This window comes from Chenopodium album, chromosome 3, assembly GCF_948465745.1.
Source record: "Chenopodium album chromosome 3, dcCheAlbu1.1, whole genome shotgun sequence".
NCBI classification, from domain to species: Eukaryota; Viridiplantae; Streptophyta; class Magnoliopsida; order Caryophyllales; family Amaranthaceae; genus Chenopodium; species Chenopodium album.
Genome location: NC_137836.1, coordinates 35,312,087 through 35,327,972, shown reverse-complemented (window position 1 = coordinate 35,327,972; position 15,886 = coordinate 35,312,087). Strand labels below are relative to the sequence as shown.

Here is a 15,886-nt window from a genome sequence, read left to right as displayed (position 1 = left end):
CCCTCGCTTACAGGCTAATTAGAAGGTGTTGGAATCGAGAGAATACAGCTAACCCATCTAGGCTCACCCTGCAACACTCCCAAATGTTGAGGCTGCTGCGACGACAAGCCAACTTCGTACGTCCCAGCACCCACCAAAGGAGCTGGCGTCATGCCTCCCTGTCAGTCGGGCCCCCATGATATTCAATCCAAGCTGACTGATGATTTTTCTAACATTAGTCTTCAGACTCAAGAAGCTGAGACTATTGAGAAAGTGAAATATTGGATGTATATTCAAGAGAGTATTTTGAAGCAGAAGTCAAGAGTGAAATGGATCAAGGTAGGGGACTCTAACTCTCACTATTTCTTCTCTGTTCTAAAGAAAAGGTAGAACATGAATATAATTGACTCTATTTATAATGATTCTAGCTCTTTGCTTAAGGATCTTGCTCTGATTGAAACTGAGGTTCTACAGTTTTATAAGGCTTTGCTGGGGTCTGCTCCTACCTCTTTACCTGCAGCTGATCTTAATACTATTAGAACTGGGAAGTAGCTTAGTTCTGAGGATTGTTTTCTTCTTTCTAAACCAGTCACTCACTCTGAGATTGATCAAGCTTTGGCTGCTATTAGTGATGATAAATCCCCTGGTATTGATGGCTTTATTGCTATGTTCTTTAAACAGTCTTGGAGTCATATCAAGGGTGATGTTTATAGTGTTTTCCTTGACTTCTTTGAACATGGTCAGATTGCTAGACAATGGAATCGCACTACAATTACTCTTGTGCCCAAAGCTCAATGTCCTTCCTATGTCATGGAATACAAATCTATTGCCTGCTTTATTATGGTGTAAAAATTCAAATCTAAGGTTCTTACAGCTAAGCATGGCCAGGTTATTAGTTCTATTATTAGCACTTCTCAAGCTGGTTTCATTGTTGGTAGACATATTGGTGATAACATTTTGCTTGCTACTGAGCTTATTAAAGGGTACTCCCATAAGTTCATCACTCCTAGATGCTCAAGATTGACTTGAGGAAATCTTATGACTTTGTTGAATAGGGGTTCCTCATAACTATTCTTGGTGAGTTAGGCTTCCCTAACAAAGTTATTGATTGGATTATGGGTTATATGACCACTGTCTCCTATTCAATTCTTTTGAATGGCTATCCAACTGCCCCTTTCCAGCTAAGAAAGGATTAACGCAAGGAGATCCCATGTCTCCTTACCTCTTTTCCATTTGTATGGAATATCTTTCTAGATGCTTATCTGAGATTACTAGGGATCCAAATTTTTAATTTTCACCCTAGATGTGAAAAGCTGGGAATTACTCTATCATGTTTGCTGATGACTTCTGTTTTATAGAGGTGATCTCATTTCAGTTCAAATTCTTCTTAAGGCTTTTCAGAAATTTTCTTCTCCTTCTAGTCTTGATGCAAACCTTGATAAAAGTGATGTCTATTTTGGTGGTATCACTGATTCTGAGCAAGATGTTTTAAAGGATGCTTTGGGAATGAATAAGGGCTCCTTGCCTTTTAGGTATCTTTGTGCCCCTATCTCTGCAAAAAAGCTTACCATTTCTCAATGCAAGCCTTTAGTTGAGAGAATTACTTCAAGAATTGACACCTTGACTGTTAAGCACTTGTCATATGCTGGTAGACTTCAGCTTGTCAAGAGTGTTCTTTTTATAATTCAAGCTTATTGGGCTCAGATTTTTGTTCTTCCTAAGAAAATTATCAGAGAAATTGAGTTCACATTTAGATGCTTTTTATGGACTTGCAATGGTAATCCTTCTAAGAAAGCTCGTGTTGCCTAGAAGTTTATGTCTCTTCCTAAGTCTTGTGGTGGCTGGAATATCATGTTCCTTGAAGATTGGAATAAAGGTGCTATTGCTAAGATTCTTTTGCATATTGCTCGTAAATCTGATAACTTGTGGGTTAAGTGGATTCACACTTATTACTTTGCAAATAAGGACTTTTGGATTGCTCCTATTCCCAAGAAATCTTCTTGTGTGCTTAAAAAGATCATGTCCTACAGAGATATGATCAATGATGTTGGTGGTTGGTTTGTTGTGACTTCCAAGGGTAAAATGAGTATTAAAAAACTCTATGATAGGATCAGACCTCAAGGTCCTAGGGTTGATTGGAAAAGAATCATCTGTAACAACCATGCTTCTCCTAAAAGCTTATTCATTACCTAGTTAGTTCTGTTGAACAGATTGGTAACTAAGGATAGGTTACTTTCTTGGCATATCTCTTGTGATCCTTGCTGCTTTCTTTGTTCTGGTGCTGTAGAATCTGTTGATCACCTGTTCTTTGACTGTCCTTACTCAAAGAAAATCTGGTCTTCTATGCTGCACTTGATTGGATTCTCTAGCACTGTTTTCAATTTTCTAAGGAACAAAAATGGATTGCTAAATGCTATAAGAAATCTACTGTCAGGAACAAGCTGATTGCTATGCTTTTTGCTGAAACTGTCTACAACATTTGGCTGCAGAGGAATGCTAAGATGTTTGCTGGTGATTGAAAATCTACCAAAGTTGTTATTAGGAATATTGAGTTCTTAGTTGCTTGCAGATGTAACCCTTGTGATAAAAATCTGTTATTTGTGTAATTTTTTGTTGGCTTCTTATGTCTTTGAATTGTCCAGGCTCCCTAGAACCTTCCTAGAATGTGGTTAGGGTTCCTGAGTCTAGTTGTTTGGTTCCTCTCCCTTCCTTGTACCTGTAGACACCCATTTGTGTCTCCCCAAAACCAAACCCGGTGATGAGTGCCTTTCACGTCGAATCATAATCGAATGAAACGAAAGTGTGGAAAGGTCTAGTGTTGCGGAAAGTTTTATTTCTTTTTCTCTTCTCTCTGTTTTTGAAAACTTTATTTTAATAAAACAGCCAATCCAGTTGGTTGGTCCATGATATGGGTCCAATAGTGGTGTAGTTGGATGGGGCTTGCAAAGACCTTTCCAACGATATATTATAAGCCCAATTCCGATATATTATTAGAATAATGATGTTGATTATTTATTTATTATGTTGCTTGATGCTTATTCTTTATTGCTTGATCACCTTTATTGAATGTTTAAAGGGAATTGGTACTTGTAATCACACTTAATAAGATAATTAATAATCTTGTTAGGGTTAACTTTGATTATAATTCAAGTGATCGCCAATGATAGTTTGTTTGTGCATTAAATTCAACCAACATAGATTAAACAGGTTTAGGGTTAATCCTATTGATTGTATGTTAGTCAGAAAGCGCACATGAATACGAGCAGAATAAAGTACAGGCCTATTATTAGGGCAGGTTCAATCTCTTTTAGGTTGTATTTGTACCATCATCCCCGAACCCTTATTTGGTTCATGACCTTATGGAGTTGAAGATCTCTTGGATCGTTAAGGGGTGTAACCTTCACCTCGTGAACGGTTTACAAGTCCCTTAAAAACTTGTTGGCGACTCTTTTGCTCTATCTTCTTCCCTTTTGGACGCCACCGTACTTTAGTGTATGATCACAGTGGGGTTCAAGCTAGTGGGATATTTAAAGGCTTGAAATTATTCCCTACAGTACCCTTCCTAGAAGGTGGCTTGGTTGGGATTGGAACTTGTGGTGTTTAAGTGGCCTTTCTGTGGTCTCTTGGAGTTTGTTGCTGTTTTGTTGGTTACAAGTTAGCTTTTATAATTTGTAACCTTTTCTCTCTTTTGGTAATAAAATTTATATTTACCAAAATAAAAAATACATTTAGTAAGGGTAAAATTGTAATTTCATTATTAAAAGTTACTACAAAAAGAAAGAATGAAAAAGTTGCATCTAATGTGAAATTTCCGTTTTTGGCAAAAGTTGCATATAATATGTTCCAGGTATAATATAATCCCTCCGTTTCTTTTTAGTTGCTACACTTTCCTATTTCGGAAATTGTTAATTAGTTGTTACACTTTCTATTTTTGACATTTCTTTTTCTGTGTCTCTCTCCTATCCATATGTGCCCCTTTTATTTTTCTCTCTATCTCTCTTCTCATAAAAAATTGTCCAGATCGTGACATCAAAAGTGTAGCAATTAGAAAAAAAACAAAGTATTAGATTTTTGTTGTGAAAATAATGGAAAATATACTAATTGAGAGAGAATTGATCTGTGTATATTATTCCATATATTAGGGGTATACATTTATATAATACAATAACTAGGGTTTGATTAGATAACAACAAACCCTAGATCTAGAATTTTCCGGAATGATATAAAGATAATGGATATCCACACAATATTTTCATAAACTCCCCCTTGGATGTCCATTATCGAAGATTGTGCCTCGTTAAAACCTTAATAAGAAAAACCCTAATGGGATAAAAACATAATTAAGGAAAAAGAGTACAACATTCTTCGTAATACGCTCAAAATGTTGCCTTATTAAAAACCTTACCAGGAACACCCAATTATCACTGTTTATTTTTTTGAATAGTTGGGTCTAATAAACAGGAAAAGCATATTGATTTTGAATGAAGAATATAATATACATATACAACATATGTTCTTTTGATTTTATGCAATGCTCTTTTGATTACATCTGTTGTTCTTTTTTATAAGTGCAATATTCTTTTTAATTATTTTGCAAAATATGTCTTGTAAAACAACACAAAATATGTGTTTTTATAGACTACAGTAATCACCATTTATATGCAAAATATGTCTTGTTAAAAAAAAAATTAATCTGAAATACAGCGTTCTCATTTATAAGATCCTATAAAAAAAAAAAAAAAAATTATAAGGACAAATATGAAGAAAAAAAATGTTTATGTAGACTAAATATTACATATCATTTATTCCCTAATTGGTGAGCGTGTAATATTCACTCCAAAATAGTCATCAGGCTCAAAAAACTCCAAACAACCTCCAAATTCGTTGGAATGTGCCAGAATATTTCCATCAGGTACAGGGAGGAAATCCTTCCCAAAAAAAAAAAAAAAAAAATTTAAGTAAAAGAACAATGAGTATACAATGAAAGAACAAGGTGTAACCATAAAAGAATGTAATGTAATATAATAAAGAACAATATATACCTTAATCGCAGTCTGTGATTTTTGTTTCATCTTTGAAACACCTTTTGCGCTTTTCTTTTTCCATGACTTTATCTTTTGACCTTTCAACTTGTTGGAAATCTTTTCCTATGTGCTTTTCCACCTAGTATTCTTTTGTCCCTTTTTTCTTTTCTTGATAGGATCCTTAACATCAACCTCAACTGCATGTTCTTTATTAATGCCTCCATGTTCTTTTTCAAGGTCTGCATGTTCTTTTAAAGGGCCTCCATGATCTTCATCCAATTCCTCAAAGATTACTGGTGGTTCTAATAGACTGCCATCACCTTTATCTTGAGTAACATCTTGTTCAACCATTTTTTATGACTCAGGTGGCACGTCTTTATCTTCTCCTATTCAGAGCTTAATCCTAGCAGTGCATTCTTCAATTGCTTTCTCAATGACTGCTCGAGCACTCAAGTCATTCTGTGCCCGATCTACAAGAGTGATAAATGTACGAATATGATACAATTTCCATACACTACAAGGAGTGACACCCATTTCAGCAACGTCTTTGTCATCAACTCTAGTGTACCTAGCAGCTTTTGTCCTTCTCTTGCAAATGTATCTCTTCGGGATATAAGTATTGTTGTTTAAGTGTAAGAAACGAAGTGAGTGCTTGCATAACAAACCTACCTCACCAAAATATTTGCAAGTACAATCAACTGTAACTGTTGATTCATCGAATGCTACAATATGCATGATTTTTTCCTTTTTTGGATGCCCAACATGATATTCATAGAGAGGAGGTTGAAATCCTATTACCTTGGTCGTGTAAGGAACACCATTGACAAAATTGTCTTCAAAATGTAAATAGATTTGAATAGTTTAAATCTTCCTAGCATGCTCCAACAATCCAATATATGCCCAAACTAAATGACGATTCTCACTCATACTATCATAATCATTACTACCCTCTCTACTCCTCTACTCATCAACAACCTCAATAAAAGTAGTGTAGAAATCACAGAGACCATGAGTGGCATGTAGTTGACGGGAAACTGATTTGTTCATAGTTTCACTCCTCTGAGATGACATGACACCGCCACTAAAATAATCTTTGGAATATGCAGGACACCACGTCTCTTTGATATTATACAGATTTTGCAACCATTTATTATCTGTGCATTTGTACGTTTACTGCATGCTGTAAAAATAAAAGAACGTTATACTAAGTGCAAAGAAAGTCATATATAGTAGAAAAGAACATCTATCTATTTTAATCCAGCACATTGTGTATACTTGAGGGGAACATCAAATATATTATAAAAGTACACTAAACATGAAAATAAAGAACATTATACTAAGTGAAAAGAATATCACATATAATAGAAAAGAACATCTGTCTATTTTAATCCATCACATTATGTATATTTGAGAAGAACATCAAATATATTTTAAAAGAACATAAAACACGAAAATAAAGAACATCATCTAACAAATTAAAGAATATTGAAGCAGTAAAATATTTAAATAAAAAATATTAAAAATAAGTAATTCATAGTGTTACCTTGCCCAATAGTGCTCGAATTCTTGAATAGTATCTATATACTTCAAAACAATATCAAACAAATCGTTAAAACCTTCCTTTGCTCTAAGTCCTTTGATATTTTTCTTTGCATTCTCTCCAATATGCCACGTACATAATCAATGCCGGGAATTTGGAAAGAAAACCTTAATTGCTTTAGCCATTGCTTGAGCTTGATCAGTCATTATTGTCACAGGATGTTTACCACTCATGGATTTCAAAAAAGTATTGAACAACCACTCAAACGACTCCCATTTTTCATTGATCAAGAAGTCAATACCAAACATGACATCATAGTTGGTAAATTTTTTATCTCTATAGATTTTGTTGCTTTAGACATGGCTGAGGATACATGAATTCCCATTATATTAGGTAGGCCTTTTCTCGATACCGCACAAATCATTATTGATGTAAAAAAATGGAAAACTAACCCTTTCTATTAGAGATGATAATATCACTTTTAGATTAGGGAAGGTGACAGGGGAATAAACGCGTCGTCAATTGTCTATCCCTAGATCAAATACAATTTATACAACCTAAACAAACCTAATACGAGTATAAGGCAAGCATAGGGGTCGAACCACAGAGAACGGTAAACACCACCAAATGTTATCAACAATTAAGCTAGTCCGGAATAGGGGATAAATGAACTAAAGTCTAAAAATGCTAAAACAAGAAATAAAACATTAAGGGAAATGGTTTAGGTATAGCATTCACTTGAACATAAACAAAGGCATAGAAATTGAATTAATTATGAACTAAACATGCTCGAATATCGAAATTAAGAATCCAATCTAGCCGCCTTCCGGGGTCAATTGGCTTCTCCTAACATAGCCTCTATGCTTCCACATTAGAACCATATACTAGGAGGTACTATTAAATAACAATCGATAGTAATGAACCTTAACTAAGTCAACTTCCGTTTCTTGTTAGCAAAGATTCACCTTTAATCAACCAACAATGTGCACTTGCAAGAAGATTAAAGAATATCAAGCATATAAAGACTTTAATAACAAATAAATCAATTCTAAGCCCTAGAACATGCTCAAGGTCTAACTACACCACAACCATCCCCTTAATGGGGAAATTACTCACTAATCATGATAATAACAAGATTGATCAACAAATAATCAAGAATCAACATGATCAACAAGCAATACCAACAACTAAAATAATAATCAAAATAAACAAATAAAAATAGAGGAGAGAGAGTAAGAAATTGCTCATTAATTGAAGATGAAGGTCTACAAAGGATTGAACAAGCTCCTTCTTCAAAATCCAAGTTCATTAATGAAGAAAACCTCACTTTCTCTCTCTACCAAAGAAGACTAATCCTAACCTAACCTAAAACTAATTAGAGAGAAGCTCTCCTAAAACTAATTAGAGAGTAGAATAGATAGTTATTCCACCCCCCCCCCCAAAACGTTCTAAAAAAGGGACTTATATAGTCCGTATAGAGTCAGTTGAGAAAAGGAGAGGTCCGACCGAACAAATGGGAAGGTTCGGCCAGACTACAGGATAGGTTCGGCCGGACTACAGGGTAGGTTCGGCCGAACCATGGGTAGGTTCGGCCGAACCATGGGTAGGTTCGGTCGAACCTCCCTGATCCTGGTCTGGTCGAACTTCTGTGGTTCGGCCATTCCTGCAAAACTGCCAATTTTCATCTTGCCCCTGCCTCGAAGTTCGGCCGAACCACTGAGCAGGTTCGGCCACACCTTGGTTCGGCCACACCATCAGGAGGTTCGGCCGAACCTCTTCTGAATCATGCTTCCTCTAGCTTCCTTTGAGCTTCCTTTGAGCTTAGCTTCCTCCTCTTGAAAATCTCGATGGTTCCTACAAAGCATAAGCATGAAAAGCACAATAAGAACAAAGCGGGAAGACTAAGAAAAGGGAGGATAAAGGAGAAAGAAAAGAGAAAGCAAAGCTAAGTAAAAATGCTTAGAAAGAGGGCCAAACAAGTGCAAACGAGGGGAGAATCTTTAGAGAAAAAGGATAAAAGAGTGGCATAAATGCCACTCATCAAAATAAAGAACGAAATATAACAAATCAAAAGCAAATAAAATACGAAAATAAACTAAAAACTACGAAAAGAATTAAAACACGACAAAATAACCAAAATAAACTAGAAACTTTATTAAAGAGAAAGAAAGGAAAATAAGATAAAATAAACACGAAAATGACTCTAAAACTACTCCCTAAGAGTGACATAAATGTCACTCATCAAATTCCCCCAAGCTAGACCTTTGCTCGTCCTCGAGCAAAGCTAAGGCAAAAGAGAACAAGATGGAATTATTAAAGGCAAAAGAAACAAAATAGAAACAAAGAGAAAGAATGTACACTAACTCACTGTCGTAGGAATCACGGATGCATTTAGCGTATGCATCAAGCCCTTTAAACCCCTATGTCGCCAAAGAGGACGAGTAAGCTCTCGTGAGGGTTTCCTAAGAGCTTACCCCACAACTCTTGACAAAACATAACATTCAAGGCAAAGGTGAAATCAAGAAAACTCGAGTTTTGATATTTCAAACCAAACACAAACAATGGGCTAAATGCACAAGAATACAAACCTTTCTAGACATTAAAGGTAGCCAAGCAAAAGAATAGTTAAGGTTGGTACACACATAAAGCATGCAAAGGGTAGAGAACTTAGAGGGACTTACACTCCTCCTTATCTCCAACCAAACTCCCGCATCCTCACTAGTTTTGCATCCACTTTTAAGGTGATATCTCGAGATTCCTCGAAGGAATCGGAAGAAATAATCAATGAAAAACATTTAGGCTACCCGACATCTTGGCATTGATAGCTCGCTCAATAGGCTTGGCTTGATTACCCTCCATCGGTAGTAACTAAACCTCACTAAGGTCAAAAGGTCTTAAAAGGGTTGAAACGTTTAGGCTAGGGTAAAGGGTGTGGAAATAAATTTGGAAAATTGGTGGTAAACTTAGAAGTGAAGCAAGGTTGATCATTCCTCAATTCAAACTCAATAAACTACCAACTTTCAAATAAAAAATTCTAGCAACTCTTCCCCCAAGCTTATTCTTTTTCAACCAAACAACAAATATTTTTGTATTTTCTCGATATTTTCTTCCCTTTTTTTTTCATTTCTTTTTATTCTTTGCTCTCGCCTCTTTTAACTTTGAGCGGCTTTTTCTTTCATTTCCTTTATTTTCTTTTCATTTACTCAAACCATTCAACATAACAAAAATAATCTCAAGTACCAAAATTTGAGTTTTTTTTTTTTCACTTCTTTTTCATTCTTTTTCTCACTTTCATTAACCAAAAATACAAATCAAGTCCCAAGAATGCTTCACAAAAACTAATTAAGGTGAAAATAAAGCAAAGGTCCATTGGTTTGTAATGTGGTTATGCCAAAGAAGTGAAATGGCTCAAATTGGGTTACTAAATGAGCAAATGCAAAAGAAAAATAAAAGAAAAGAAAATAATAAAACAAAACAAAAATCCTAATTGCCTTCGTCTTCCCATAGGTTGGTTCGGTCTCGATCTTGGGTAGGTTAAGCCAAATTCTCGATATAAGCTAGCAATGCCAAGGATCCAAACGCCACACATGCAAGAAATGTAGAAGGCTAGAACAAAATAGACACATTCTCACAAAAATGACGGTAGTGGAGTAGCAAAAATCACCTTTAAAGCTTCAACTAGCTAGAGAGCGACAACCATCTTACCACAAACCAAGTGAGCTAAGGTCTCATAGCCCTTAAGTTCTACTACCTTGGCAATGTTATATGTGTGAACCAACCTCGACATTCAAGTGCACGGAAACCTCTAACAACTAGCAAAGAGGGTATTCTAGGTGCTAAAGCCCAATTATGTCCAAGTTTAAAACAAAACATTTTGAAACTTGCCTTGAATGCCATGGAAAGACACTATACACACAAATATTCACAAAACCAACAATACTCAAGAATGCATATACAATAGTGCAATATGAAAGCATGATCAATCAAAACTACATATACCAAAAGTCAACTCAATAAGGCGCTCATGGCCATCCAAACATAGAAAACCAATCTCAATAATAGACTTTGGCAAGTATGAGAGAAATAAATCAAGCAATCATGAGACTATGGATTAAGAAACCACCAAGAGATATAGATAACCCCCCAAAGCTAGCGAATAGCTACTCCCCCAAGCTAGAATGGAGCATTGTCCTCAATGCTCAAAATAAAGGCACAAAGGGTGGGTGGGAGGGGAAGGAAGAAAACTAATTCTCACAACAATTCATAATCATACAATCCAAATGCAATTAAGAAAGCAAATCCAAGATTAGGGAAGAAGGAAAGAGTAAACCAAATGTGAGGTGGGTGTTGAAACCCGCAATTGAGCACATTGTCCACAATTTCATCTAATTCCTCATCTTTGTTGCTTTTCCAAATGCAAGCAATCATTGGTGTGCTTCGTCTCAAGGAGCTCAATCCAAAATCTTTGCACATGAGTATATGCATCGAGTACCTATACACATAGACAAGAGAGTAAACAAAAATGAGAAACACAAAAGAAAGAAAAAGAAAGCAATAAAACACGGGTTACTTCCCGCAAAGGCTTGCTTAACGTCCAAGCATGACCAATCTAGTAAATAACCCGACAAAGAACGCAATAACTTGTCATATGCACCGGCAAACATATCAAGAAATAGAGCATACGCGATGCTCATATGACAAGCAAACATAAAGTACAAGGAGACTTTATGCTTGAGAGAAGGGAGAAAAGAAAAAGTAAAAGAATCAAAAGAAAAATCAAGAAAATAAGAAGAAAAAGTATAAGAAGAAAAAGAAAAATCTTCACAAAAATCTTTTTGGTTGGCATTATAACTCTTTTCCTCATCAACAATGAAAGGGTTAGGGGCTTTGGAAGCTTGAAAAGGAAGAGGATCCCTAAGAGATTCTTTGAGAAAAGAAGGGAGGAACATAGGATAGTAGGAGATATGGTTAAACCTTTGGGAAAAAGGTGTATGAGAAAGGCAAAAAGGGGTAGCTAATCCCTCATCACAAGATCTCACATCACTAATGAGGGAATGAAAATCAATCATGGAATCCTCAAATGAAGAACCCTCATGTTCTACATCTCCCTCAAGCTCAAAAACTCCAAGGTAATCAACCTTATCCTCCTTTTCACCACAATAAACAACCTTTCCTTCTACTATCTCAAAATCAAGAGTGAATGGGGTCAAATTTCTCTCAAACTCATCTCTTTCTAATGAAGCCTTATCAATGAACTCACTCATAAGGTTATGGGCTACCGTTTGAAACTCAAGAAATATTTGGGCCATAATCTCAAATGAGTCCAAATCATCATAGATAGACGAGTCAAAAGCTTGCTCATTGGAATCATCTAGGGGACTATGGGGCACACCTTTAGAATTCATGCAAAAATCGGATGCAAAATGAGAAAGAACATGCACTTCATCATCATTAGAATGTACCTCATTACATTGAGCTATAGAGGGAGGGGAGTTGAAATCATGCATTACATGGTCACTATGGGGAGAATCAAGCACATCATGGGAATTCATATTAGACAAATCATGACAATTAGCATCAACATTAAAAGCATGAGAATCCCGAACATAAGTCTCATGATTGGCCCTCTCCCAATCATAATTATCCCTAGCTAACCATGAATAGAAATCCCAAGCTTCATCCGAAGACATGTCTTGAAATTTACCATTTAACATATTATCAACTACTCCTCTAAAATTCTCATTTAATCCCAAATTGATGATTTCACAATAATCACCCTTGGTTAAACCTTTAACACCATCTAGGAAATCCTCAAGTCTATTGAAATACACCCAAAACGGTTCATTATCAAATTGAGGAATAGAAATATAAGCCATTTTTTCTTAAACAAAACAAAGAGAACAAAAACAAATCAAAAGAAAATATAAACAATGGACTAGTCTCAATAAGATAACATGACGGTAATGGAAGCCGCTCCCCGGCAACGGCGCCAATTTGACAGGGGAATAAACGCGTCGTCAATTGTCTATCCCTAGATCAAATACAATTTATACAACCTAAACAAACCTAATACGAGTATAAGGCAAGCATAGGGGTCGAACCACAGAGAACGGTAAACACCACCAAATGTTATCAACAATTAAGCTAGTCCGGAATAGGGGATAAATGAACTAAAGTCTAAAAATGCTTAAACAAGAAATAAAACATTAAGGGAAATGGTTTAGGTATAACATTCACTTGAACATAAACAAAGGCATAGAAATTGAATTAATTATGAACTAAACATGCTCGAATATCGAAATTAAGAATCCAATCTAGCCGCCTTCCGGGGTCAATTGGCTTCTCCTAACATAGCCTCTATGCTTCCACATTAGAACCATATACTAGGAGGTACTATTAAATAACAATCGATAGTAATGAACCTTAACTAAGTCAACTTCCGTTTCTTGTTAGCAAAGATTCACCTTTAATCAACCAACAATGTGCACTTGCAAGAAGATTAAAGAATATCAAGCATATAAAGACTTTAATCACAAATAAATCAATTCTAAGCCCTAGAACATGCTCAAGGTCCAACTACACCACAACCATCCCCTTAATGGGGAAATTACTCACTAATCATGATAATAACAATATTGATCAACAAATAATCAAGAATCAACATGATCAACAAGCAATACCAACAACTAAAATAATAATCAAAATAAACAAATAAAAATAGAGGAGAGAGAGTAAGAAATTGCTCATTAATTGAAGATGAAGGTCTACAAAGGATTGAACAAGCTCCTTCTTCAAAATCCAAGTTCATTAATGAAGAAAACCTCACTTTCTCTCTCTACCAAAGAAGACTAATCCTAACCTAACCTAAAACTAATTAGAGAGTAGAATAGATAGTTATTCCACCCCCCCAAAACGTTCTAAAAAAAGGGACTTATATAGTCCGTATAGAGTCAGTTGAGAAAAGGAGAGGTCCGACCGAACAAATGGGAAGGTTCGGCCGGACTACAGGGTAGGTTCGGCCGGACTACAGGGTAGGTTCGGCCGAACCATGGGTAGGTTCGGTCGAACCTCCCTGATCCTGGTCTGGTCGAACTTCTGTGGTTCGGCCATTCCTGCAAAACTGCCAATTTTCATCTTGCCCCTGCCTCGAAGTTCGGCCGAACCACTGAGCAGGTTCGGCCACACCTAGGTTCGGCCACACCATCAGGAGGTTCGGCCGAACCTCTTCTGAATCATGCTTCCTCTAGCTTCCTTTGAGCTTCCTTTGAGCTTAGCTTCCTCCTCTTGAAAATCTCGATGGTTCCTACAAAGCATAAGCATGAAAAACACAATAAGAACAAAGCGGGAAGACTAAGAAAAGGGAGGATAAAGGAGAAAGAAAAGAGAAAGCAAAGCTAAGAAAAAATGCTTAGAAAGAGGGCCAAACAAGTGCAAACGAGGGGAGAATCCTTAGAGAAAAAGGATAAAAGAGTGGCATAAATGCCACTCATCAAAATAAAGAACGAAATATAACAAATCAAAAGCAAATAAAATACGAAAATAAACTAAAAACTACGAAAAGAATTAAAACACGACAAAATTACCAAAATAAACTAGAAACTTTATTAAAGAGAAAGAAAGGAAAATAAGATAAAATAAACACGAAAATGACTCTAAAACTACTCCCTAAGAGTGACATAAATGTCACTCATCAGAAGGTTTTAAAAGGATCTATGCTAGAAGAAAAATGTTGTTTAATTGATGTCATAGATATAATGGATGATATTTGTGAAGAAAGCTTACCACAGGTTCTTGCAAGGGATCCCTTAGAAGAAATTCTTTGTGGAGATTTATCTGCAAGTGAAGCAAGCATTTGGAGTACTGAGGTGGATGCTATTGAAAAAGCTCTTTCTATAGAAGAGCTTGATCTTAAAGAGACCATGAAGGTAGTAAAATTAGTTCAGGAATCAAAACATGCAAAGGTTAAGAAACCTAAACTAAAACTTCTCCCTTCTCATTTGAAATATGTTTTTCTTGATGAGCAGGAACTATACCTTGTGATCATTAGTACTGCACTTAATGACCCACAAACTTCCCAACTTCTAGAGGTTTCTTCAAACCCACAAAAGGGCAATTGGGTACAGTATTGATGATCTCAAGGGTATTAGCCCTGATTTTTGTATGCACAGGATACATTTAGAGGACAACTAAAAGCCATGTTTTCAACCTCAAAGGAGGTTGAAACCTAACATACAAGAAGTAGTTAAGAAAGATGTGATGAAATTACTTGATGCAGGTATTATCTATCCTATTTCGGACTCAAAGTGGGTAAGTCCTGTTCAGGTGGTTCCTAAAAAGGGTGGGATGACTGTGATTAAAAATGATAAAATTGAATTAACTCCCACTAGATCTGTTATAGGTTTACGTATGTGCATTGATTATCGTAGATTAAATATCGCCACTGAAAAGGATCACTTCTCTCCCTTTTATTGATTAAATGCTTGAGAGGTTGGCTAATCATAAGTTCTTTTGTTATTTGGATGGGTATTCGGGATTTTTCCAAATTCCAATTCACCCAGAAGATCAAGAAAAGACTACATTTACATGTCCTTATGATACTTTTGCATACCATAGAATGCCTTTTGGTTTATGTAATGCCCCTGCTACCTTTCAACGTTGCATGATGCGTATTTTTTTCTGATTTCATAGAGTCTATAATAGAATTATTTATGGTTGATTTTAGTGTGTATGGGTCTTCATTTGATGCATGCCTTGTAAATCTCGCTAAAATATTGAACATATGTGGATATTAAGGATAAGAAAGGTGTAGAGAACATTTTGGCAGACCACTTGTCACGTATCAGGTATGATGAGGGTAAGAATTCTCTCCCTATAAATGATTCTTTCCCTAATGGCCACCTGTATGAAGTTGTAGAGAAAAACCCTTGGTATGCAGATTATGAAAATTATTTGGTGGGTGGTACTCTACCCCCTGACTTGTCCTAGCAACAGAAAAAGAAGTTCCGTTATGATGTTAAACATTATTTTCGGGATAATCCTTTTTTGAATCATGAGTGTGAAGTTGGATTATTTTGCAGGTGTGTTCCCGAATGGTAAGTTCACGGTGTTCTTACTAGTTGTCAAAACTCACCATATGCAGGACATCATATTCCCACCAAAATGGTGGCCAGGATCAAAGGGTCGGGTTTTTATTTGCCAACTATGTTTAAGGATTCTAACACTTTTGTGCAAGCTTGTGACTCTTGCTAGAGCACGGGCAATATTTCACGGCGGCATGAGATGCCTTAAACTGGAATATTAGAATTTGAAATTTTTTATGTTTGGGGTGTTGATTACATGGGAC

At 36.0% G+C, this 15,886-nt stretch overlaps 1 protein-coding gene across 1 annotated transcript; it reads left to right on the top strand.

Moving 5' to 3' along the window:
- The first annotated feature begins 372 nt into the window (after window positions 1-372).
- Window positions 373-1,788, top strand: LOC145625008 (uncharacterized). Its single transcript, XM_081678092.1, has 4 exons — window positions 373-527; window positions 609-759; window positions 844-962; window positions 1,338-1,788. Exons 1-4 carry the CDS (start codon window positions 373-375, stop codon window positions 1,786-1,788), a joined length of 876 nt encoding a protein of 291 aa, XP_081534218.1.
- Window positions 1,789-15,886: the final 14,098 nt, after the last annotated feature.